Raw genomic sequence first — 26,114 nt, forward strand, 5'->3', positions numbered from 1 at the left:
ACCCTGATGGATCATCCAGGATAACCTCCCCACCTCCAGCTCTTTAACTGAAGCACATCCACAAAGTCCCTTTTGCTGTGTAAAGAGCATCCTCAGGTCCTGGGTGTACTTGGGGGATGCGCACTGTTTTGGATACTGCCGATCATCAGGAAGCCCTTTGCAGATCCGTGCGTCCCAGCCCTCAGGGAAGGCGGCCAGACTTCTGGGTGTGCACAGCTGCCGCTACGGGGGAGCACCGTCCCCCCGGAGAGTTTCGGCATCCAGCCCTCTTTACTCTGATGACACGGGACGTGGGGGCAGATAAGTGCTTATAGCGTGTTACGTCCCGCCTGCCGAGGCCGGGCCCCATGCGGACACTGTCCAGCTGCACGTCATGGCTGGGGCACGTGGTGTCATCCTACGTGCTGAGGAGCGAGTAGTCTGCCCACCTCTGTGGGACAGCAGAGCGCTCTCCCCGGCTTGCACGGCCACGCGTGGCTCTTGAGCAACTCGACACGCAGCGGCTGCACCCGTGGTTTAATGCTCGTCTCCAAGCCCAGCCCTCGAGTAAGCCGGAGTTTGCTGAACACAGGGCGTCTGTTGCGTCAAGGGAAGCTAGCGGTCAGGTGGTTCGGGGGCAGGCGCAGCTGCCAGGTGCCTGGCGTCCAGAGCAGCATCCGAGCTGCCGCCGTCCCCCTGTGACGCTCCGCACGTGGCACGGGGAGGAGCCAGGCACGCTCATCACCCGAGCTGTTCTGTCCGCACCCGCAGGCAGCCCTGCCTGCAGTCAGCGCCCTGCTCCTCTTGGATGTACATGTTTGCTGGTCCTGCTGCCTCGTGGCACGGCGATGTTGGGGCCGGGCCTCCGACGGCAGGGTCGGCGAGAACTCTCGACTGTCGTTCATTTCCTCCAGGGTCTGAGCCTGCGGGTCCCGGTGGGTGTTGTGCGGTCCGTGGAGACTGGAGCAGGGCTGCTCTGACCCATCTTCGAGATGACCCTCCGCACAACCTGACCCATAAACGGTCCCATCACACGCACGTTCTCTTCAGTTACACACCTGCCCTAGCCGCTTCAGGGTCCCACCACTCAGCTTCACCCCTGCCTGCAGGCTGTGCTCTAACAGGCTGGGTCTTAGCAAACACCAGCCTTCCTGGGTCACCCGCCTGACACCCTGCCCTCCGGGCACAGGAGGCCAGTGGCGTAATGGGGCCCCGTTTCCTTCCGTGGCCAGTGGCCTTCACCGGCCCACCAGGCCCACCTCCACAGAGCTCCGGGATTTGGGTCTCAGGGTGGAGTCTGGGCGCTGACTCCCTGTCCCCACCGAGACCTCGGCTCCTTGTGCAGAGTGAGCCAGCCTCCGTACCAGACACCTGCAGCTCCCGCTGTCATCTCCCACCCCCAGCCCAGTGGCTACCTGCCTTACCTGTATGAACACAGGTGGAGCTGCTCCTCTGTGAGCTGCCGCTTGGGCAGGATGCCTTGGAAATGACCGCAGACTGGCCTCTTTCCTGGTGCAGATAGGATTCCCACCCTCCGCCTCAGAGAGAGCAGGGGACATTTCCCTCCAGACGCAGCTCTTCAGGCTCTGGCCGCACGAGCCTCCCTGAGGAGCCAGGCGCCAGCAGGGACACGTGGCAGCCCCAAGCCCTGCTGGCGCGACCCGGGGGGGCCAGCAGAACTCCGCTTTCTTCAGACAGCGTCCCACAGATGCACCCTCAGGGTCCAGCTTGCGGCTCATCCCAGGTCCTCCCGCGGCTTCTAATGCTTACCTGCACATTCGACCTGGTGGCAGGTTCCCCACCTGCTTGGTTCCCTGCAGATGGACTTGAGGCCTCAGTGGGACCCTCCGGCCATCCTGCCGTGACCTTTGCTGGGGGGACGGTGGCCAAGGGGCTCAGTGGTCGCATATACAGTTTCTCTCCTTCCATCCGCCCCCCCGGACGTATGTGTAGTCGAGAGACGCCGCTTCCTGTGCGGGCAGTCGCTCTCCTGCCCGTCAGTGCAGATGCGAAGTTCCGCCGTACCCGAGGTCTGTGCAGAGCAGCGCGAGGCGGTGCCGGCCTTGGGCCCTCGCTGCGCACAGAAGCCCCTCACGTCGGGGACGCGGGTGGGGCTGCGGGGAGCGGCCCTCGGGGCCACGTCCAGATGGAGCTGACCTTCGCGTTTGTGAGGCAGGGGCTGGAGGGTGGGGGGGGTGGTCTGGGAGGCAGAGGTTTCCAGAGCCGGCCACGCCCTCGTCTGATTTCATCGTGGTTGCCGTTGTGGTGACGTGGCTGTTCGTGGCTCCCTGAGCGGGTGCCGACTGGGCGCCACATCTGTGCGGTGCGTGGTGTTTCGGGCTCCAGGGATGGAGAGGGCTGGGCAGATTGTCCCCCTGTGCCTTCCCCTCCCGCAGGGACAGCAGGCGGCCGCTCCTGGGAGGTCGGCCTGGACTCATGGAGTCCTTCCCTGGGCTCATGAGGGGCGTCCAGGCGGGCGGCTCCTGCCCCAGCGGATGGGGCCTGGGGCCGCCTCTCGGCACAGGCTGGAGGCGTGCGGTGCGGGGAGCCTGTGGGTGGGCTGTGGTCCTGGCGTGGGGGCAGGCTGCCCCGGGCCCTGCGGTTGCGGCCACGGCGGGATGGCGGAGCACGGCCTTGGCAAGGGGCGAGGGCGGGGGGGGCGTGGCGTCTCACAGCACTGAAGAAAGTTCTGGGCGTGTCGAGGACCTGGACACGGGTATCCTTGCATCTGCACCCTCTGCTGGCTCTGCTGCCCGGGTGTTGCTGAGCAGGGAGAAGGCACGGCGGGCTGGCCGCTGGACTCCGGCTCCCGTCCCAGATCGCTCTCGTGACCGGCCTCCCCCCGACACCGCCGTCCCCCTCCCAACCACAGCAGTCTGCCGAGGGCGCGCCCTTCTCGCTTGTCCCACTCCCTGCCCGTCACGGTCGCTCTCGTGCGCAGCCCCTCTGCTCCCTGCCCTGTGTTTCCAGTGACTCCAGTTCACACAGAACCAGCTGCCTCTGCCGGCCGTCCCCCTCCCCACAGCAGCAGAACCGCCTTCTAAAGAAGCGCATCGGGTCATCTGCCTCTGCTGGGGACCCTCCCCTGCTCCCCTCCCTGCGGGGTGAAGAGAAACCCCTCCCCATGGCCCAGCGTGCCTGTCTCAGCCATCCATGCCCCCTCCTCGCCCACCCCTGCTGCAGCCACAGGGCCTGTTCACATGCTGTCCCCTCTGCCTGCAGCGGCCCCCCCCCCCCCCGCTCCCGTTCCCGGCTGTTCCTGGTGGCCCCTGTTTCACCTCTGCCGTCACCCCTGGACTGGTGGGCATCGCTGTGGAGTCCCGTTCCTGGTGGCACGTAGTGGTCGTTCTGTTAGGGTTCGTGTTTTCCCCCAGCCTCCACACTGGGTGCGTTCTTGCTCATCAGGCTGCGCACACTGCGTGGTGCTCAGGAGACCCTTGAGGATGGGGACACGGAGCTGGAAAAGATGGTGACGTCCTCCAGATGACACCTCCAGGTGTCGGGCTGCAGGATTGAAGGCGCAGGGCTGTGGCCAGGCCTGTGAGACTCCAAGGCTCCGGGTTCACGTGCCGGAAGGGCGCGCCTGTCTGTGGAGTAAGGTCGGGCCTCACCTGCGTCTCAGACTTGCTCAGCTTTGTGCTCCCCCCACCCCCCAGGCGGACTGGGCTGTGCCAAACCAGGGCTTTCCTGTAGCGGTTCACGAGGCCCTGCTAGCAGCGGACCCCCATCACGATTGCCGTTGGTCGTTCTGAGACTTGAAATTAGAAACTGTAACAGCCCATCGCTTAAACAGCGTGCCGCTGCCATTATGTTTTGAAAAACCAAATTTTTTTTAAAAAGATTTATTTATTTTTTTAGGGAGAGAGAGAGGGAGAGTGTGTACAAGCAGGGGGAGGGGCAGAGGCAGAGAATCTCCAGCAGCAGACTCCCCACTGAGCACGGAGCGCGACCTGGGGCTCAGTCTCCCAACCCCGAGATCATGACCTGAGCCAAAACCAAGAGCTGGAGGCTTAACCGACTGAGCCACCCAGGCGCCCCTGAAGAAGCCGTATCAGAGCAACGTTGATAGAGGTCAAAGAAGAATGCACCCATTTTCCATGTACCTGTCAATCCCTCACACACACACGTGTGCGTGTTACATGTCAAGGTTACGAGGCAGGGGAAATGTTTATGCTCCCGGGTCACTGTTTTCTGTATGTACATCTGCTCCAGGCAGGGTGGCCGTGGGGAGGTCTGTTCACATCAGCCGGAGCAGGGGAGAACCACGACGCTTTTAAGGAACTCACTCCCCTCCTTTTTTTTTTTTTAATATTTTATTTATTTATTTATTTGTCAGAAAGAGAGAGAGAGAGCAGGAGAGCACAAACAGGGGCAGCAGCAGGGGGAGAGGGAGAAGCAGGCCTCCCGCCGAGCAGGGAGCCCGATGCGGGACTCGATCCCAGGACCCTGGGATCACGACCTGAGCCGAAGGCAGACGCTTCACCGACTGAGCCCCCCAGGCGCCCCAGCTCATTCCCCTCCTTGCTGACCGGCGTACACAGCAGAGCCTGCGTGGTCTTTGCGGATGGGCCTGTGTCGGGGTGCGAGTTTGCTGCCGGCCGCACCCGCTGGTCCGGGCCCCAGGGGCTCGTGGGGCACCCCGACCACGTCCTCAGGGCAGCTCGTGCGTGTGGCCCCGGCTGGGCCCCGACTCCTCTGTTTCAACCTTTAAACCTCTCGGAAACCTGTCCCCAAGCCCTTGCCAATGGGCTGAAGTGACCTGGCACCTTGCCTGACGCCTCCCACACAGACCAGGCTCTCAGGACGGCTGGCGGGCGGTGGGCGCTCAGACCCGAGCGGGTGGGGGTCTCTCCCCTCCTGTCCCGCTTCCTCTGACTGCTGGGCATTCGCTCTCTTATTTGGCACCTCACAGTGGGGTAGTGGTTGATGGAGAACTCACGTATTCTCTAAATAAGAGTTGACGAATTTTTTTTTTTTTTTAAAGAGAATCAAGACTTTTTGTTAAATATGTAATTTTCAAAAAATTTTGACCATTGTTCAGGCCACACTGAACACATGTGGGGACGGCTTGGCCAGCTGGCTGCATGATTGGGGTTCTTTCAGATTCCCCAAGACGTTTGACTGGAAGGGGTTACAAAGTCAACCAGGAGTGGGGCTTTTGGGGAAGTTTGGGGGAAGGTGCTCATCCCCTCATGACCAATGGGGTTGGGACCGCGGTAGGAATGTGGACGAGCAGGTCCAGGGCAGGCGAGGAGTGGGAGAGGTTGGTGGGGGGATGCCCAGGAGGACAGCCGTCAGACAGAGCCAGAGGGGGGCAGGTCAGCTCAAGCCCCCGTCAGGGTTGAGCCTGCCCGCCCAGGAGGGTGGACATCATCTCCGCATATTTCCCACCCCCTGATCCCGACGCGAACAGCAGCGGGCCGCTTCCCTTCCCTGGCCAGAGCTGCCCATGAGGGCAGGAACCCCACTGCCGCCACTCAGGATGGAGAGGCTGGGCCTGCCCTCCTGGGGCGGCCCCACAAGTCGCCCGTAGGTGAGACACGTGGGCACTTAGGGCCCCGCGGGATGTACTCCTGCCTGGCCTGAGTCCCAGGTGACCACAGGGACCCACCTTCCTCTACTCTGATGAGAGCCGTGGCCGACCCTTGACCTTGGCACCAGGAGAAAACTGGACATGGTGGAGGGCCCCCAGCCCACTCACTGGCACCCTTGAGGGTGTGTGCATCCTGTGCCCCAGCCTGCCCATTTTCCTGAGAGCCTGCTTTTATGTGAAATCTCTTGATTTTTACATATGTGCCACACGCACACATGAATGGGATGTGGCTGGCAGCGCGAGGTGGGTGGGCGGGCATGCAACAGGGGGCGGGGGACTTGTGCTTGGGGAGGGGGAAGGTCGAGGCAAGTAGGAGGAAGAGCGGCGGTCCCCCTCAGGTCTCCTGGGCCGGGCACTGTGCCTGGAGCCGCGAGTCCCCAGGGGGCCCAGAGTTGGCAGGGTGGAACCTTGGAGGCAGCACGGCAGCCTTGCGGGGAGCCTCCGTCCCCAGGGACCGGCACAGCAACGCATCCGCTTTGGTTTCTTGGAGGCCGGGAGAGGAGCAAGTTCAGCTCAGCCTGAGCCCAGGGTTTCCATAAAAACAGGCCTGCATCTTGACCGGTCGTCAGCTGGGAGGGCTGAGGCCACGCTTGCCGAGCGGAACAAGGAAAGGGGTGTTCTTGCTCCCAGTGGATTCCAGCCTAGGGTGGGCTCAGCACATCTGGCCCTGGCAGGTTACTGCTTTGTGTGGCTTCTCCCAACGCGAACACGGATGCGCCAAGTCCACCCACCCAACCCCAGAGAGCATCCGGGCCTGGGGGAGAGCACTTGCTTGGCAGAAGGCTGGCTTTCCCCTGGGGCCCAAAAACGTTTCCTGCTTTCACATCATGACTTCATTGCAAACAGTTTATAATTGGGAGATTTCACATAAAAACCAGGATTTCTGTCCGTTTTCTCCTTTTGAAAATGGAGGATCTGAGAAGGGGGCCCGGAGTGACACACATCCAAGCTGCCGACTGCTGGGCAGCCTTCGGGTCTCCAGAGCCCAGCCCCGTGGTGGCCCCCGGGTGTCACCTTCCCAGACCCGCGGAAACCCAAGCTTGAGACCCAGGACATGATGCTGCCTCCGCGGGGAGGCTCTGTTGTGGCTTCGTGGCTTCCCAGCGTTGTTGCTCATCTGATGGGGATCTGGGGATGGTGGTCAGTGGGACGTGGGCCGAGCTGGTGAGGAGCAGGGCGGTTGTCACCATCTGCTTCCCCTCCTCCCTCTCTCCTCCTCCTTCCTCCTCCTAAACTGATACTGGTCCTTCAGATAATGGTACAGGGTTAAGCAGTGATATCCTTAAGCCTTCATGTTTGGTGTACATTCTTCAAATACACGTGAAAATGAACGTTATAATTAAACAGAAAACGCTCCCATTTCTCTCCGTTGTGTGGACCTAAAATCGTCTTGCAGTCCCCGGGGTGGGCAGCCGGCCTCATGGGAAACAGGGTGCAAACCAACAGGGTTTTGGGGTCAGAGAGCTCTGGAAGAGCCCCAGGTGTAGCCCTGGACAGACTCTGGGATGTGGGGTAAAGCGCCCGTCCTCTGAGACTCGTCCGGCATGTGGGGCTCGTGGTGGCAGCGTGGGACCAGCCTCACGGGGCAGTGGGAGGGAACTCGCACGAGGAACGTCGGGTGAAACTGTGAAGTCATGTTCACTCTCGGAGCTCAGCTTGCAGCGTGGTGGCCCTTGTGTCATGTTCGGCCCAAGGACGCCCTGCACCATGTTTCAGATGGTTTCGAAGCAGTTGCCAGTATTCAAAGTCGGGATTTTGACCTGAACGTCTTACTTTCTAGTTTCTGGCCAAGCTGGTCCTGCCGTGTGGCAGGATGGTGGGAATGGAGAGGTGACCGTGGCCTGTGCCTCCTGCAAGGGGCTGTCGTCCCAGCTGGCTTCCCCTGGGGACACCTGCTGGCGGCCCGTTTCCTGGGAACGCCCTCCTATCAGAGCAGGGTCTTCGCTGCGCACAGAAAACCGGGGGTGCTGGCCGCTGGGGACTTGAGGAGGCGCCCGGAGGGAGAGGTCAGGACGCGGCCCTCATCGCTGATGAGAACATCCAGGGCCGGACGCGCGTCTGCTGAGGCTGTGGGATGGGCCGACAGCACCGTTATCACATCTCGAGCTGTGTCGTCCCGCCCGGTCAGGGGTCAGGAGTCCTCTCTAGACAGAAGTCAGTCAGCAACAGCAGGAGGGGCCTTCCCGTCTAGTCCGGGTGCTCTGGGGCGCCGAGGCCATGCCATAAATGACCTGTTGGGGCTTCGTGGAAGCCACGAATCCGTGGGAAAAGGTTCAGCTTCACGCAAACCAGTGTCCTTATCAACGAGGAACGGTGGTGTCCCCAGTGGGCTGCTTTCCTCTGGAGGTGAATACTCCCCAGGCTTGCGGTGGTCCAGGATTTGGACCCTGTCCCCCAAGCCCAGGATGGTGCTCCACTCGTCACCTTCACATCACACATCGGGGGCAGGGCGGCAGGGCCTCCGTCAGCACCTCTGAACACGCCACTGCTCAGACCCTTTTGCTCTGGACGAGAGAACAGGTGTCCAACTGTCTGAACCTCTGTCCTGCCCCCGACCTGGGCGCTCAGGGCTATGGCCCTGTTTGCTGATGGGCGCTGCCGATGCAGGAGACAGGGCCAGCAGCCTTTCTGGAGCCGTGAGCGGGGTGTGGACGGTGCGTGGCTGGGGGCGCGGGTCACCCCTGAGCGCCTCTCAGTCCGGCCTGCAGCTGGCCAGACGCACTGGCCTCACCAGCCACCGTCCTTGGGCTCGGAGGGGAGCCGCCGTGTGTCTTCCTGCAGGCCCCGCGGCAGCAGCTGTGACGGGGCCCAGATGTGCCGAGGGGCGTGCCCCCCGCCTGGGTTTGCACCCGCGGCCTCGGGGAAGGGCTGGGACTGGGCGGGGGCCCTTGGCCAGCAGGCCCTGGAGGGAGTTTCTGTGACCTGCGCTCCTTGGATTGGAAGGCAGAGGGCTGAACGAGGCGCCGTCCCAGCTGACGCTCAGATCAGTAATTTATTCCACGATGATAATAGGTTGTTGATCCAGCAGCTTTTTATAGTGCACATAAAAGACTCTAGTTCTCTGAGAAACCAGTCCTCATTTCTGGGCAGGATGGGATTGTTTTTAGATGTTGGCGTGGCCCTCCTGTGACTGTGGGGCCGGGAGCCTGACCTGGGTCTGTCCCGCAGCGGCCGGCAGCAGGGCCTCTGTGTCTCCTCCCCAGGCCGCCGGAGGACCGGCCTACTCCTCCCGTCTCCCCGTCCTCCTGAGCAGTTCCTGGGGCTCAGAGACGCCGGGACGCCGGCTTCCTGACCAGCTTGGGGTCCTTGCCGAGACCAGGCCGGGCCAGAGCTTTCCCACCTGCCGGTGAGAAGAGAAGCAGAGCAAGGGCAGAGCCGGCTGGAGGGATGGGAGAGGCAGGGAAAATAAACAACACGTGAGCACGACGGCAGCTAGCACTTTGCACGGGTAGAGCGCGGGCCCTGCCGCCAACCCCGTGTTCACGTGTTCAAGTCCCGGCTCCGTCACGTGTCAGCTGTGTGGCCCCAGGCTGGGCCTTGGGTCTCTGGTCTCGGCTTCCTCCTGTGCACGGCGGGCCCACCATGCTGTCCTCAGGCCGACGTGAGGGCTGCGCCGGCTGAGGGTACGGAGCGGGCGCAGCCGTGCCTGGCGCGGCCCTAGCTGTCCACAGCCTCTCCCATTTGTGTTCCCCCTCACGGGGTTTGCACAGTCGTACCCCCACACCGGTCTGCCGCAGATAAACTTCTCTTCAACCCAAATGCCCACTTTTCTAAGTAGCTGTGGCCAGATTCTGGGAACGGAATGCTCATCCGGGCATCCGTCCGTGTACGTGCAAAGTGTTCATCCGTGCACCGCGGGCAGCGATCTCGTGCACCGGAGCGCTCGAAGGTGTCCTGGCGAATGCCGGTCACGGGAGGGGGTACCTTTGCAGCCGAGCCACGTGATGTCATCGTGAGCCACTCAGTGTGCGCTGTGGGGGTCTGGTACGGGGGGGCAGCCGTGCAGGCGGCAGGGAAGGAGCCTGGGCCTGCCGTGGGGACGCTTTTTGTTGGATGGGACGGCCTTGCCTCTCCTGGGGGCTGGTGGCGAGATGGAGAGTCCCCGGCCCGGGGGCAGAAGTAGGGCAGTGGGAGGTGCGGTGGGAGGAGGTCTGAACCGACGCTCGAACGGCCTGGAAAAGTGGGACACTTGTCTGTGGCTTACAGATGTCACCCTGGGCGGTCAGGAAGTCGTCTTTGCTCTGCTTTGGCTCGCTGTGGTCCCTGTGGTCTGGTCCCTGTGGAACGGGGCACAGAGACTTGGTTTGCAAATGTCTGGAGCCTTTGCTGCTCTCGGGCGGCCCACGACACAGCCGCGTCCTGTCCCTGACGGGGACGCGACAGCCTCCTGATGTGGTTCTCGGGGCACAGTGGCCGGGTGCATAGCTGTCCTGGAGCTGCTCACACGAAATGCAGCTAGCGGTTTCTAGCCCAAATTTCCAGAGTGGGGAACGGAGCCTACTTCCACGTCCAGCACTGGGGTTCAGCGGAGGGATGACGGAGACCCATCGCTTGCGCCCTTCACACCTGTGTGAGGTGTAGGATTACGCGGATATGCCCCAAGAAACAAGAACCTCTCATTCCTGTGATTGAGGCCAGCGGCAGCCGATGGTGTGCTGCGTGTCATTTTCTGCTATTTATTTGAAACAGAACTTGGGTGTTTGTGTTTAAACGGTAGATTTCCATCAAGGGTCCTCTGTGTAAACGATCAGGAAATCCCAGTAATGACATACTCTGGGGAGCGTGCGATCTTCGGGACGGTGGTGGACAGCTTTATAACCTTCCCCGACCGGCACGTGCGGATGGAGAGGGGCGTTCTCCTGCCTGCGGCTGGACCGTGGGTTGAAACCTCCTGGGGAGGGGCTCAAGCCCATGCCAGAGGGTGGCTCCTCCCCTCCTCCCCATCCTCCCTGTCCTCCCCACCCTAATCTACGTGGTTTGTGTGGAGGTCTCCTCCTCCAGACTCGACTGGGTCTGTCTACACGGCAGCCCCTTGATTAGACCGGGAAGGACAAGCTATTAGGACAGAAGGGCCCTCGGGAGCAGAGGTGAGGGGGCTGCCGCCCACACCACCCGACTGGTAAGGCTCTGCCCACATTGTCACATGCTCCGAGTGTTGCCCCCAGGCCAGGAGCCCGCTCCCCGTGTCTGACGGCACCGAGTGCCCGCCGCAGTCGCTGGCTCGGGGCCCAGGTGGGGTCTGATGGAGGAGGCCGCGGAGCAGGGCCGCAGCAGCCTGAGGGTCCGGTCCTGGGCAGGGCCTGATGGCCAGAGGTGCTCCAGCTCCCGCCACCTGCTCCGAGAGGTCAGGGGTCACCGACCAGCCACGGGTCACCGCGCATTCCTGTCTGTGTCTTCCCGTCTGCCCCTGACCTTGGCCCCAGCGTGGGGTCCGCGGCCGGCACACCTTCCATCGGGAGCGAGACGGTGGTGTCCCGTGGGCAGAGTTACGGCCCTCGTTCATGGTCACCGTCACCGGGGAGCCAAGGGACAGCTTCCAGGGCTCCTGGGGGTGATGGTGAGGCGGCGCCACGTTGCCGAGCCCGTTTCCCTTCTGCAGCGGACTCCCCCGACTAGCCCTTCTCGTTTCAAGGGCTAGTCGGGGGAGAAGCCACGGACTAGCTTAGACCCAGCAGCGAGGGGCTGTTTCCGGACGGGGCAGAGGGAGGAACCCCGGGAAGACAGCCCAGCGTGAGCAGCCATGAGCAGCTAGAAGGCAGAGCGCTAGGACACACGTCTCCTTGGCGTCTCAGCGAGGTCGGCTCCGCGAAGACGGGGGTGCTTTCATGAGCAGGATGAGGCCACAGGGACTGTGATGTGGTGCGGGCCCTGCGAGGCGTGGATGTGAGCCTCAGCAGCCAGAGCTGCGGTTGCCCCGGGGACGGAGCGTGGTTGCCAGGCTCCATCCCCGCGCCCAAGCCCCGGGGGCTCTCCCGGCCCGCTGTGCCCGTGCTCAGGGCCGGCAGTCCTTGTGTGAATGTGCAGCCGGGCCGTGCGCTCACAGCCAGGCCCCCACCCCCAGCCCCCAGGCCGGGACGGCCCGTGCCGGTGCTCCAGGCGTCTCTCCCTGTCGGGGCCGTCCCTGCCTCCTCTGAGGGCCTCCTCTGTGGGATCGCACCTGCCCACCGCGGGCAGAACGGGGCGGCATGGGCGTGCGCTCTGCACGCTGCTCCCTGTCTGCCCCTCGGCCTTTCCCTTCCCTGGGTTCATGGCCGCCTCTTCCTCTTCCTCGTACCTATGACCCTACATGTTATAAACATCTTCTTCATTTTTTCTTGAAACCCTTCTTTGTTCACGGCTGCTCACGTCGGCCAGCGCGCTCTGCCGGATCAGGAATGTCTGTGTTGTTCAATGAAAGCTTCTCCCCAGAAGCACACACAGTGGTTTGCAAAGGCTCCAGCCTAGTTTTTGTGCCCCAAGAAGGACAGGCATCATTTCAGAAGTTCCTGGGGCCATGCTCACACTCCAGGACCTTTGGCTCTTGGACAAACAAACCGTTTTCTGTCCGCCTCGGTCAGGAGACCTCCCGCCTTCTGGCCTCCACCTGCTGGCTCCATGGTTGGCGTTTCCATCCTCTGTTCTGTCCACTGAGATCTCGTCTGTCAGACGTGGACAGTCAGCTGAATGATTACTTCCCTGGGGATATTGATCAGTTTTGCCAGTTTCCTGTCTGCTAAGCACATTTTCTTCAACTTTCCCGATGGCTCATTTGGGTATGATTCTTTGGATCCTTAGAAGTGGCAGTAACATCTTAACGCTTGCCTTGCTCACTAGTGAGTTAAATAAATCCTTTAGTACGTGTTCATTTCAGATCTGTTTGAGAGTCATAATTTCACCTTTGTGAAAAGTGTTCTCTTAACACGTGGGAAAATAATTTAAAAGGAGGACTGTATTTTCTTTATTAAAAAAGGATTTTTTTCCGTGTGTGTGTTTAAGGCCTAGGAAACTTTGGATTTTACTTGTGAGCATGTAAAATAGAGAAGCGAACGGGAAAATAGGGTGGTTGACGGAGCCCAAGTGGGGAGGGCGCCCTGAGCACCTGCGTCCTCAAGGTTCTGGAAGGCACGCTGTGGGTTCTACGTTCCTCCCTCCTCTGAGTAAGACTGCACACCTTTCAGGGAAAACAGCATCATTTTTAATGCGGTTTATATTCGAGTTCAAGATCACAAACACGACCCGTTATTATTAGCAGCCACAGAACCAGGCTGTAAAATAGATCAGAATTTTATAACCTTTCCAATTCATACCATTATCTTCATAGAAATAAAAGTATTACACTCCCTGGTGTGGCCCCCTGGGGCATACCTATAATTGCAATTTCCGAGAATCTGCAAATCCTGCAGCTGAAGGTTTATATTGCGATTTCTGCTTTGTATTTTGTGTAATGAAAACAATACATTTTCCTCCCAGTTGAGGAGGGCTGACAGGCGTGGAAGCAGCATTAATCTGTTTCGATTGCCAGCCCTTTGTTTCAGACGTGTAGAGACGTACGTTAGAGGCCAAACCTCAGCTTACAATCCAGGAAGACTTGCTGGCTGTAGGAAAACACTCAGACATGTGGCATTGGAAACAGGAACCAACAAGGGGATTGATTTGGGGATGGCTGGCTGCTCCTTCCACCCATACAGAAACCGAGTTTGCGCAGTGGTTCTGGGGGTGCGGGCCCCACAGTGCAGGGGCGAGAGGCAACAGCAGAGACCCACCCGGGAGAGGCCAGCAGACCATGGCTGAAGCCGTGTTGGAAGTGCTGATTCTTTTGTTTCTACAGATGACATTAAAATTAAGTTTGTGGAACATTTTTGAAAAATTCAAACCAGGTGTCCAGGGAGAAATAATTTATAACACAAATATTCCATGAGCAAGAGGTGTCTGGGAAGAAAAATACCACAGAAAGAGGTCTAGAAGCAAAAGCTGACCACTTTGATGTGGGTGGAGGGTGGAATCTGACACCAGGGGCGGGGGGCTGCGGCCGGACGCTGCGCAGAATGAGGAAGGACGGCTTCCCTTGATTCTGGCCCAGACCACACAAGAGACACTGGGCTTCACAGCGAGAACAAAGCACACCTCAGGATGCAAATGTGGGTGTTCACGGGGCCACCAGGCCCAGGAAGTGGGAGGAAGCTCCGGAAAGGAGCAGGGTCCTGGGTGTGCTGATTGTGGGGACTCTCAGTGGGTGACAGGCGGTGAAGACAGGAGGTGCTGGGGGGCCAGGGAGGGTTGTATCGTCCCCATCGATGAGAGCACAGTCCGCTACCTGGGGGCCTCTTCGCTGGCCGATGGAAGGATTACACGTGCCTGTGTCCAAACGCTGAAGCCCTGCTTAGCGGGCGGGTGCCGTCCCCTCCTCCGAGAGGCCCTGTGCCTCCAGCTGGAAAACTTGGCTTCGTTAGAGTTGATCCCATGCAGGTTTCACCCTTTTAAAGCCCTTTATTTCAGGATAGGGATAGATTCACAGGAAGTTACAAAGGTGTGGAAGGAGGTCCGTGTGGTCTGCACCCCGTCTCCCCCGCGGTCAGCGACGCTAGAACTCTGCGTGTAGCTGCCGAACCAGCCTGGGCGTCGGTGCGCGGTGGAGGCTGTCGGTGTGAGTCAGGGGTGGACTCCCGGGACCACCATGGCCATCGAGCTACCCACCTGTTCTCCCACCCGAACCGTGTCCTGTTGCACCGCCCCATCCCTAACGGGCGGTCCGCCTTCCATCTGTAGAATCCGTCCTGAAAAAGGTGTGAAGACAGTCGCACCGTGTGTCACCTTTTGAGCTCGGCTTCTGTCACTCAGCCCAACGCCTGAGGCCCGTCCAGGTGGTTGGTTTACCTGTTCTTGAGGCTGGCAGTAGCCCCCCACATGGGGGGCCCCAGCGTGCTCCGCCAGTCAGCCCGCACAGGAGGTTTGAGCTGTCCCCAGGTGTTGGCTCGTGCACGTAAAGCTGCTGTGAGCAACCGTGGGCAGGTTTTTCTGTGGAAACAGCTTGTATTTCTCCAGGATGAATGCCCAGGAGTGTAACTGTAGGGTCACAGGGTAAGGGTTCTTAATATTTTTTTAAAAACTTCCAGACTGTTTTCCAGAGTGGCTGTTCATTGCCCTTTCCACCAGCGAGGTGTGAGCAGTGCAGCGTCTGCAGCGGTCCCTGGGTTTTATTTTCCTTGTTCTCGCCGTGGTCTGAATTCCCTGGCGGCCGGTGGTACTGACGTCTGTTGTGGTGCTCGTTTGCTCTCCGCGTGTCCTCTCTGGTGAGATGTCTCCGCCTGGCCCTGGCCCATTTTCTAATTGGATTCTTTGTGTTGTTTCTTAGAGTTGAGCTGTGAGAATTCTTTGTCTATTCTAGACATCGCTCCTGTGTCAGATACGTGGTTTGTAAATATTTTCTGCTCATCTGTAGCTTGTCTTCGTATCCTCTTCACGGGGTGTTTCACAGAGCTGAAGTTTTTAATTTTTAGGAAGTCCAATTTATTGATTTTTTAAGTTTTATGGATTGTATTTTTGGCGTCCTAGCCAAGTCCTCTTCAGTGGGCTCCAGGTCTGGAAGATTTTCTCCTGTGTTATCTTGTAAAGCCCTACAGTTTCATGTTTAATGCTTAACGAAGGACCCATCTTCCGTCGATTTCGTGTAAGGTGTGAGGTTTAGGTGAGGTGTGTGGGGGGGTTTCTGCACTTGCCTTTGGGTGCCCGCTGGGCCTGGCGCTGTGTGCGGGGACAACCATGCTTCCTTCATGGAGCCGCTCCGCCCCTTCCGCACACGTGTTCCCGCCACCGTGTGGCGTCCTTCCTGGCTTCTCGCTCTGTCCGGCTGGTGACTCCGTCAGAACTGTTTCTGTAGCTCATCTTCTTTCAGATAAAGCCGCCCTGTGTGCTGGGGCCGTCGTGTTATCTTGGGCTTCTGAGCGCACGGAAGGCACTTTCTGAAGCACCGAACAGAAGTAAATGGCACTTGGCTCTTTAAGGAGCATATTTTCTTTCTTTCTTTTTTTTAAATTTATTTGACACAGAGAGAGAGAGAGCGAGAGAGGGAACACAAGTGGGGGGAGTAGGAGAGGGAGAAGCAGGCTTCCCGCCGAGCAGGGAGCCCGATGTGGGGCTCGATCCCAGGACCCTGAGATCATGACCTGAGCTGAAGGCAGACGCTCAACCAACTGAGCCACCCAGGTGCCCCAAGGAGCATATTTTCTAATGGGAGGAAGTGATTCAGGAAACTGGGGCTCCTGAATTTCGCAGACGAAAGTTGTTGCAACTTGTGTGAATTTGTCTGAATTCAGATGAATCCTGATGTGTTTTCCAGCCTCCTCTCTTGGACGAGAAGGGAGACCTCTGGCCGCGCTCAGCTGCAGGTGCACGGAAGAGGCAGGTGGGGGCGGGGGTTGGGCTGTCACCTGAAGATAAAAACGAGCTCATGCCGGCATCACACGTCTACATCATGTGGTCAGGACGTGTCCCTCGAAAGGACAGACCAGAGTCCAGCCACGTCCAGCTCAAAGGGGCCTCATGAGCCTGGAAGGGCCCGGGCAGGAGGGGGTTCCGGCAGCATTTGGACAGGGGAGGCGGGTGGAGGGCTTGCATCAGGGCCTTGGGGGTGTCCTCGGATGACCTGATTGACACCTTGAAGGAGGCGCCTGTGGTCCCGACACAGCCTGGGGTGAACGGTGAGCACAGCACGCGGGCGTGTCCTCAGTTTCCCCACACTGCCCACCTGTCCAGGGCCCTGCCTGGGGGCGGCGAACCCCTGCTCCACTGGGTCACAGGCCTCACCCCTCCCCCTGACCTTTTGCCCTCCACCCTCTTTCTGGAGGTGATTGCTCAGCCGTCTCCTCTGCGGGGCCTGCCCCAGCAGCCGGGGCCTGTGTGAGCGCCCGTTGGGAGGGGCTGCATCCCCCTGCCCTGCTCACAAAGGTAAGACACATCCACACACCAGGATTTTGAGGCTGATTGAAGGCGTTCCTCATCAGTCCCCCAACATGACTTCCATTTTTCTTGCTTTCCTCCAAGGTGGGACATCTCAGCCATTTGGAGCCCTGGCCCCTGGCTTGTGGTGAGATGAGCTGGGTTGGGGGCGAGGGTGGCCGGCTGACGTCCCGGGGCACCTGCTCCCTATGCTGGGCATGGGGCCTCTGAGTCCTTACACGGCTCTACTGAGGGTCAGAATTGAGGACCGTGGAGACTTCTGTGTGTTTGCTTGGGGCAGGGACAGGCAAATTCTCCCTACCTCGTTTGTAGGAAAAACTATATACTTGGATGAAAAGCAAACGGATTTCTAAGCCAGGAACATTTACGGGTTGTTATCTGATAGATTTTCCTCCTCTCCTGAGAAGCAGAAGCTTTTCTGTACCTTGATTATGAACAGTAGGCAATAAATACTTGATGAGTCCCATTGGCGTCTCCCCAGCGGTTGGGTTGTCTGAGAAGTCTCTGACCCCGCAGAAGGTGCTCCGCGGGCCCGTGTGACACCCAAGGGAGGTGTGTCTGGGGCAGTCAGGAGGCCGAAGCGGGGCCAGCTCTCTGTGGGAAGACCCTCTCTCTATCGACCGCTGGGCCTTGGCTTCGGGGCACAGGAGGGGTTCAGATGACAGGACCTCCACACCCCGCCTCATTTCCTAGTCCCCACACTTGCATCTACGCCTCCCACATTTCCCCGGGAAATCAGGCCATGACACGATGACTCACCTTCCTCTTTCTGGCAGGGCTACTCCCCGTGTGTTCACAAATCATTCTCCTGGGAACGTTCTAGGCCTCCGTTCTGGAGACAGGCTGAGGGCGTCTGTTCCAGTTGGGCTGCACATCCAGACATGAGGAGGCGGTCTGCTGTCCCCGCGCCGGGAGGGGCTCCGGGGGCCAGGGCAGGAGTTTCCCGCCTGGGGTGTGACCTTGGCTTCAGACCCCGGGGAGTGCAGTCTGCTCCTCCGCCCTTCTGACCATACACGTGCTGGGCTTGCTGCCGTCGGGGCTGATTTTTAAACCCCCTCAAATGTGGATCTGGAGTCAGAGGGAGGGGACTGGGAGAGGCCCCTTCTGCCAGAAGGGAGGCAAGCCGGCTCCACACTGCGGGCAGTGGGGGAGGACATCGCTTCTTCCTCGGGGCCTCAGCACCCCGGCCCCGCATGAGCCTGGCTTCGGGCTGGCGTCTACCTGCCTTTCCGTGGCACGGGGACACACAAGTGCACCTGCCGTGAACAGTGACCACTGATGCTGTCCTGGGGGGCGGGCCCAGGGCCGCTCAGGGCCAAGGACACCTGGGTGATTCCGGGTGGGGGCCAGCACCTGGTCTTTATCTGTACTTTGGGTTTTGTGGGTTTGTGTGTTGTGGGGCCCCTGCTGATGACCTTCTGTGTCCCCAAGCAGCTGCAGGATGAGGTTCTCCTTGTCTGAGCGTGATGCTCACAGCAGCTGGGACATTGAGGGGACGAGGGGGGGCAAGTGGCTCTCAAATTTAAGGGCTTGTGAAAACCCGGGTGGCTGGCTCCCACCCCGGTTTCTGCCCATGGTGGGGCGCTAGGATTGGCCGTGACAGGCTCCTGGGTGATGCACTTGGAAAACCACCCTCTGTGGTGACCCAGGTGGCACCAGGGACGTGGTTGGGCATCTCGGAAAGAGTCTGGGAACAGAGTAAGGATACATGGGACTGTGCTGCATGGCCCCTCCAGTTTCTCTTAGGGTTTGAGGTTCAGCTCATCTCCCTGAGCACCAGGCCCTCTGCCCTGATGCGGCCTGTGCTCAGAGGGAGGGCAGGCTGTTGACTTCTGACGCACGTTCTCCTGCAGCCTCGTGCTGTGGGCCGTGCTGCAGTGGATGTCCCTGTAGGTGCTCTTGGAAATCGGGGATCACGCCTGCCGGCGTGTAGGGTGGTGCTTCCCCTGTGACTCACGCAGTGATACTTCCACGTGCTCTGTGTTTTGCCAAGATATCAGGAATAAACGGCGTTAATATTGTGTTGTGCACTCGGGGACCATCAGCCACACTTCTAGCGTGAAGCAGAGGGCGGTGTTTGTGGTGGGTCCAGAGGGCGCCCCTCAGGGCTGCGGGCACGTACCAGCACCGGGAAAGAGGAGCTTCCACGTCTGGAGCTGGGGTGCTGGGGGAGCCGTCCCGTTGCCCCCCCTGTGCTGCAGAAGTCTGACTCGCACGCTGGCCCACGCAGCCCCGAGATGGAGGTGGGGCGGGGTCTTGTGGGCAGATGAGACGATGGCGGGAGCGGCGGGCAGCCACAGAAGACATCCTGACTTAGTGACTGGGCATCTGTGGGACAGCGTGTGCCCAGAAGCAGCCCGGCTTCCCGAGCTTCCTGCTGCGGCTCCTGGCGGACCCCCTGCGATATGCTTTGGGCAGAGCAGCTGTGGCCAAGCGCCCCGGCTGGCATCCCGGAGAAGTCCCAGGGCCGGAGTGTTCTCTCTTTGGGGAGAACGAGAGTCCTAGGAACAAGGTCGTGGGTTGATCTGGTGGCGTGTTCGTTCCTTTGTCTTCTCAGCCTGTCTGTAGTGAGGGCCTGCTGTGCGCCTTCCCTGGCCAGGCCCTGGGGGTCCTTCCCGGGGGGGGGGGGACAGCAAGCAAACAAATATGTGAATACGAAACTCGCTGCGTGGTGAGCGACGCTGGGAAGAAAACAAACAAGAGGAAGGGGTGGGGCTGCATGGGCTGGTGCCATTTGAATGGGCAGGAAGGTCCCTCCGGGAGTAGCATGTAGCACAGACCCACAGTAAATGGGGGGGCATCCTCAAGGGAGGGCACAGCAAATGCAAAGGCCCTGAGGTAAGAGCCCTGGCTTCTGGGCTGATGTGGGCGAAGGAGAGGGGGGCGTGGGGTGGGCCGGATGCCGTGGCCCTCTGTGGCCACGGCAGGGTTGAGATGGAGTCAGTGGCCTCTAGCGCACTCCCCCAAGGTCCCGGGGGCTGGGGGCGGGGCGTCGAGCTCGGTGTCAGGAGCCTGGCTTCTCCAGTGGCCTCACGAAGCATACTCGCCCTTTCATTTCAGTCCCACAGGCAGCGCAGCGAGGCCACCAACAACAGCAACCTGGTGTTCCTGTACTGTGCCTTCCTGGACTTCAGGTACGCTTGCGGGGGGCCCGGGGCGGGGACAGGCGGGGAGGGGAGCAGGTGCGGTGGGCGCACGGTGCCCAGGGCCAGGCCCGGCCACACGCCGGTCCGGTTAGGATCCGGCCACCCTTCTGGAGGCAACAGGGTTGCATTGCCCGTAAATGCTGGCAACGACCTGGGACCCGGGCAAGAGCCGGAGGTGCAGGCCAGGTTTTCTCAGAGGCCACATTAGCACCTCGCAGGACTCAGCCCTTAAAGCCCGGGCCGCTTCAAAACACTCACCTGGTCCGCCAAGGCACCACCGGGGCCCTGGCTCTGCTGGGGATCGGTGCCGCGCTGGGGAGGTGGCCGGGAGGGGCTGGGCGAGCGGCTCTTTCCTGGCGGGCGTGTGGGCCTCTCAGGATTTCATGGCCCTGATGGCTGATGGCCACACTGTGGTGTGCTGCCATCAGCCCCGCCTGAAGCTCTGGGAGCCCAGGCACAGACCAGGCGTCCTTCTCAGCATTCCGTGGGCGCCTGGGAATCCACCGTCCCCCGCCCTGCTGGACCGCCATCCCTGCTGATCTCCACGGGCACCCCACTCGCTGTCGGGGGCCTTCTTCTGATGGAGTTCTAATCGTGATGCTCCTCTGGGCGTGGACCCCCACAAATGGCCCCCACGGTCGGAGCAGGGATTGAAACAGACCCCCCTCCCCCGCCTGCCCGGGGCCACGGAGCTGCCGTAGGGGAGCGTGAGAGAAAATCAGGAGTGGACGGGGCTGGGGGCACAGGGCTGGGGGTCAGGGATCCTCTGGGGCTCTGTGGGTCAGAGAGGGCCCTCTGCTTCCCTGCACTCAGTGACCAGGAGACTCAAGGTGCTGGTGTGGCTGTGCACTTGATCCCCATCTCTGCTCCCCGCACAGCAGGAAATGCAGCCCATCCCCCATAGCGCCCAGCAAATCCCGCTTCTTTCTGTCCCCGGAGTGCCTCCCTCTGGTTGTGCCCGTGAGTGCACACGTCATGCCACCTGCAGAACACATCGCCCACACTCTAATTGTAGCGGTTTTGCCTTGGCCAGGCTCAGCCGGCTGCAGCCCGTTATTTGTTTCTTTGCAAATTATGAAAATGTGGAGACACATCCACCTAGAGATAGTCATCCTCATTTGGGGCGCTCCTCGCAGGGAAATATTTTATGGATGGAATAGGGGAGATGGAGTTTGGTAGTAACGAAATGGCCTGTTGGTTCTTAATTTTGAAGACATTTTAGGAACAGAGAAAAGTACAAAGAATATTCCAACAAGGGCAGGTACCCATTGCCCCAAATTTATAATTATTGTCATGTTTATATTTTCAAGAATAAAACAGAAACATCACAGATGCTGTCAAAAGAACATTCCATCCCCCCCCGCCCCGCCCCGTTCTCTGCCTCCAACCCCCAGGGCCACCGCCATCCAGCGTGCAGTGTGAGTGCGCTTCCGTCACCTCCCTGGGTATTCCTGGTGAGCAAGGAGCCTGCATCCAGAGATCGCACACCTCTGGTCGCGCAGCTCTGTGGGTTTGGACAGACGAGCGCAGTTGTGTGCACCCCCCGACCCTGCCAGATCTCCGGGCCCATGCGCCACCGCTCCTCGGACCCCAGCTCTCGTGGCCACTGATGGGTCTTCCGCCCACAGTTCCACGTCTGCAAGAACGCCGCGTGGACAGAGACACCGTGTGTGTCGCGTCGGGCGTCCGTCACTGAGCACGACAACACCCACGTTGTCGCATGTGCTTGCCGCTCCCTGCTACCGCTCACGGCCGAGTGGCGCTCCGCCGCTCCCCTTCGGCCTGGGGGTGCGTCTGGGCGGCCGTGAGTGTGGCTGAGTGTGCGCAGGTTTGCGTCCGGGAGAAAGCCCACTTGCTTGTGATGTTCTTGAGCGTCCTTGCTGGAGCTGCTGACTATTACGTCCGTGTTCACGGAGGAAATTAGTCTGTAGTTTTCTTGTCTTGTAATGTCTTTGGTTTTTGTACCAAGGTAACCGTCCCTTTGTGAAAGCTGCATTTCAGACCGTTTCTACGGAACTCGTCTTGTTTCTTCCATAAGTATTTGTTCGAATGCACCAGCGAGGCCACTTGAGCCTAAGATTTTGTTGTTGGCAGGCTTCTGGCCACCGTTGAATGTCTCCGGTTGACACAGAACTATTCAGCCGTCTACTTCTTTGTGAGTTTGGACAGTTTTGTGGAGAATTTGTCCAAAATGTGTTTAAAGTGCGAGCACGGAGTTGGCGGTGGCCCTCGCGCCCGCACTCCTATTGGAGGGCCTGTGCCGATGTCCCCCTTCCACGTTTGGTGTCTGCGTCCCTCTCTCCCGTCTTGGTCACTCGGACTAGAGGTTTGCCAGCCTTGTTGATCTTTCTCAAAGAAATGCCTTCTGGTTTCGTTGGTTCTTCTCCACCGCGTTTCTCTTCTCAACTGCTTTGATTTAGTCTCTTGCCTTTGTCCCTCGGTTACTCCTGTCTGCTTGCCATGTGCTTCGTTTGCTGAGTGTGGCCTTTGGTCGTTGAGGCCTTGAGGGTTTTCTGATGCAAGCGTTTCGGGCTGTACGTTTGCCTGCGAGCACTGATTTGGCTGTGTCCCACGGTGTCAGCACGTGGCTCCCATTTTCATCAAATTAAACCTATTCTCTATCCTTTTTCGTGACTTCCTCTTCAAGCCACGTGCTGCTTTGAAGTGCGTTGTTTAGTCCGACTGCTTGGGGGTTTTCCAGAGCTCTCTCCGCTCCTGATTTCTAATTGATTTTTGTTGATGAAAAAACATGAATGAAAACATTCTTTTTTTTTTTTTTTTTTTAATTTCAGTCCTTTTAAATTTCTAAGAACTTGTTTTATGACCCAGCATGTGTTCGGTCTTGGAGAATGCTCTATCTTTTCTTTAAAAATGTCTGCTCTTGGCGGGTGTCTTATAAATGTCGGTGAGGTCACGTTGATGGTGCTCATGTGGCTTTCTATGACTTTATGGCTTTTCGGCCCACTTGTCCCATTGGTTAATGAGAGAGGACGGTGACGTCTCCGTGTCGTGAGGGATCTGTCCGTTTCAGGGGTTTTGGTGTATTTTGAAGCTCTGTTGTTAGGTGCTTTTCCAGTTAGGATTGTTCTGTCTTCTTGGAAACTGACCCCTCACGGCTCCTTCTGGTGGGAATGTTGGTTGTTCTGAAGTCCCACGTGGCCTACTTCTGACACAGCTGTTCAGGCTCTTACTCCGTGCTTGGGTGCTGTGTCTTTCTCCCCCTTACATTTCAACCTCTTTATTTATCATCTTTATATTTAAAGTAAGTCTCTTTTAGGTTGCATATGGCGGCATCTTGCTTTTTTATCCCATTGGAGCATTTCTGGTTTTGATCCGTGGGTTTTGACAATTGACATTGAATGTGATTATGGATGTGTTTGGATGGAAACCTGCCGTCTTGGTGCCTGTTTTCAGATTTTCCCACCTCTTCCTTGTCTCCTGTGTTCTCTCTTCTCGCGTCACTTGGATTCGGGATGTTTGTTACAATGTCACTTTATCGCCATGATTGACCTCTAAGCTCCCATGTGATTTTCTGTAGTGGCTGTCCCAGGGCTCCCAGTGTGTGTGTCTCTGGTTCCTCTGTGTCCCCCTCGAGCGACAGGACACCACTCCGTGTGCGGTCTTCGACATCATGGCAGCGTCGCGCCCTGCGCTACCCTGGTCGCTCACTGGACCATGAGGACGCCATAAGCGCACCATGTGTTGCTGGAAGTTTTGCGTCAGACAGTCAGTTGCCACTGCAAATAAGACAACAGTTGCACATTTTCCTTCACTCTCGTCCATTTCCAGCTACTCTGTAGATCAGAGTTTCTGTCCAGCATCATATTCCTTGAGCTGTAGCGCAGGTCCGGCGCCAGTTTCTGTTTGTCTCAGAAAGTGTTCCTTTTTATTTTTTTCAAAGATGTTCTCACTGCGCTGAGAATTATGGGTCACTTTAGACTTCAGGAAGCAGTACAAGGAATATCAGTATATTATTCTTCTAGAAGGTACAAGCAAGTGTCCCCTGGACCCTCTTACCTTTCTGACCCCTCCCTGTGCCCTCATGGTGGCCACAGCGCGGAGACTTTGAGGTGTTTTCTCAATAATTTCTGTGTGAGTTATATTTACATTCGAAGAAAATATGTGGTATTGTTCAGATCCGTGGTTCTTGTCCCATTCCACCATACTTGGTGCTGTGCTCGGCCCACCTCCATCTCAGCTTTTGTGCAGGATTTTATCACGTTTACCCCACATTTTAGTCACGTGTGCGACTGGGCCTCTTCTGCTTGGACGCAGGCTTCTAGGTCACAGGGTCATGCGCATCTTGCTGTTCTTCGGTTTTGCTTGGCCGGGCTCCCATGGCAGATCCTTTGTGCACAGGCTCTCTCCTGTGTGCGGGTCTTCACCCCACGGGACGCGGTGCCACGTTGTGCTCGGCTGCCCTGGCGAACGCACGTGTCATCACACCTTTGTGCTTCCATCTGGGAAGATGTGACTTCCCTGGTTTTTAATTCCCAGTCGCTTTCTGTGTATGGAGAGGTGCATTGTTCATCCCCGCGACTGTGCTCACGTGGCCCAGTGCCCGCTGGGTTCAGGTCGGCCTCTAATGGAAGGAAGTGTGGCCTCTGCACGTTGGGGAGACCGACAGAGGAGCCACATAGAGCCCAGCAGCTAGTGTGGCTGACTGTCCTCAAGGCCACGGGACATCAGATGAAGGGAGGGTGTGTGGGGAAAGGACAGGCCCCACCTTTAGTCCCTTTATTTGACATTATTACTGGGTTTTAGTGCCCCTGGACTGACAGGTTCTAGTCGCCCTGGCTGTGCTCCCTGGTCCCTGCTAGGCACCCCCTCCTCCCTGCCGAGGGCGGACCGAGCATCACAGACACGGCCTCAGAAGCCGCTGTCCCTGCGTCTCGGCCATCAGGCTCAGAGCCCACCCGGGAGACGCCCCCAGTGACCCTTTCCCACCCACCCTCGGCTTCCACGGCAGTCAAGTCTCAAGCAGAGAGCAGTCACACCGCGTCCTCACGGGGACAGTCCCACCTCAGGGGTGGCAATGAGTGCTGCCAGTTTGTGCTCCCCCACGGGGCACCGGGGCCCCTCCTGGACGGCCACGTTCCTCATCAGCTGTGTCCACAGAGAGAAACCACCACCTCTGAATTTGTTCACCTTTGTAAGGGCCCTGCCTTCGGCTGAAGCAGACGTCTGTCTTTGCCGATAACTCAAAGGGGCCATTTCTGGAAAGAACCATGGAAATTCTTCTTGGGAATTTGAGAATACAGAGAGAGACCCCGAAGAAAATGATGATTGCTGATATTCTTACCGTAAGAAGAAACCACAGTTAGCACTTGAGCATGTTTGCTTCCAGCCGTTTTGGTCTGGGTTGAGACTTTAAGAAGTGACACAAGTCCTAAATCAGTTCTGTAAAAAAGTAAATGTTGTAAAAAAGCAAAGATCCCTTTGACTGTTCGGTCCCACCCCCTCTCGCTGGAGGTGGCCAGTCGGGGTGTCCTCAGTACGTGCGTGTCACTTACGGCCACGTCCATGGAGCACGTGAGATCTTGCTCTGCTTCACACGTGCGCACCGAGCGTGATGTGCGAGCGCTCGGGTTTCGCCCATGAGGATACACACCTGCGACTGCCGTACCACATCTTACCCCGTCCGAGTGCCGCACGGTGGGCGCTGGGCTGCTTTCATGTTCTGTGGCGTGTGCCCTGGGCGCACAGCTCAGAGTTCTTGGCAAGTGGGGCTGGCGGGTCGTAGGACGAGCACGTCTCATTTTCAGGGGCTGTGGGTCCAGGGGGCCCCCGAGTGCATGGGCCAGGGCGGGTACACCGCGGACCTCCCCCGGTCTCCGTGCGGCCCTGCCGGCACCAGCACGTCTGCTCTCTCAGCCCGCTGCTCCTCTCTCCTGTGTCCCCAGCTCCGGAGAAGGGGTCTGGTCCAACCAGGGCTGTGTGCTCGCCGAGGGGAACCTCAGCTACTCCGTCTGCCGCTGCTCTCACCTCACCAACTTCGCCATCCTGATGCAAGTGGTGCCAATGGAGGTAAGAGCCCGGCGCCGGGGTCCCCGAGCCCCGACAGCGGGCCCTCTGACCTCAGGCTGCAGGGGGGCACACAGGCGGCCCCCACTCACCGGGGAGACCCTGCGATTGGGGACCTTTGTGAAGCTCTCCATTTTTTAGCAAGAAAGCCCAAACCAAACCAAAACAAAAACCTTTGCCTCAGGTTCCCTGAGGCAGCACCGTGCAAGCCCTGGGTCCTTTCCGAGGGTCCGCATGCGGAAGGCAGGTGTGCCAGCGTCCTCTGCCTTCAGTCCCGGGCCGTGGAGCCTCTGAGTGGTGCGAGAGTCGGGGGAGAGTCCGGGGCAGCAGGGGGACGTCTGTCCTGCTCTCTAGATGGGGCCACGACCTTCCCTGGAGCCTGGGGTTAAGGGTGGAGGAGGGCCCCTGGTTGGGTTTCTCTGCGTCGGAGTACCACC

General features: G+C 59.0%; 1 protein-coding gene across 1 annotated transcript in view; it reads left to right on the plus strand.

Annotated features, from left to right (window-relative positions):
* Positions 1 to 26,114, plus strand: part of ADGRD1 (adhesion G protein-coupled receptor D1) — a 101,883-nt gene that overhangs the window by 60,410 nt on the left and 15,359 nt on the right. The window contains exons 14-15 of the mRNA XM_032396379.1: positions 19,568 to 19,641; positions 25,557 to 25,680. Coding sequence (XP_032252270.1) covers positions 19,568 to 19,641; positions 25,557 to 25,680 — 198 coding nt within the window. The remainder of the gene's footprint in view (positions 1 to 19,567; positions 19,642 to 25,556; positions 25,681 to 26,114) is intronic.

The sequence above is a fragment of the Phoca vitulina genome, unplaced genomic scaffold, assembly GCF_004348235.1.
Source record: "Phoca vitulina isolate PV1807 unplaced genomic scaffold, GSC_HSeal_1.0 scaffold91, whole genome shotgun sequence".
Classification (NCBI taxonomy): Eukaryota; Metazoa; Chordata; class Mammalia; order Carnivora; family Phocidae; genus Phoca; species Phoca vitulina.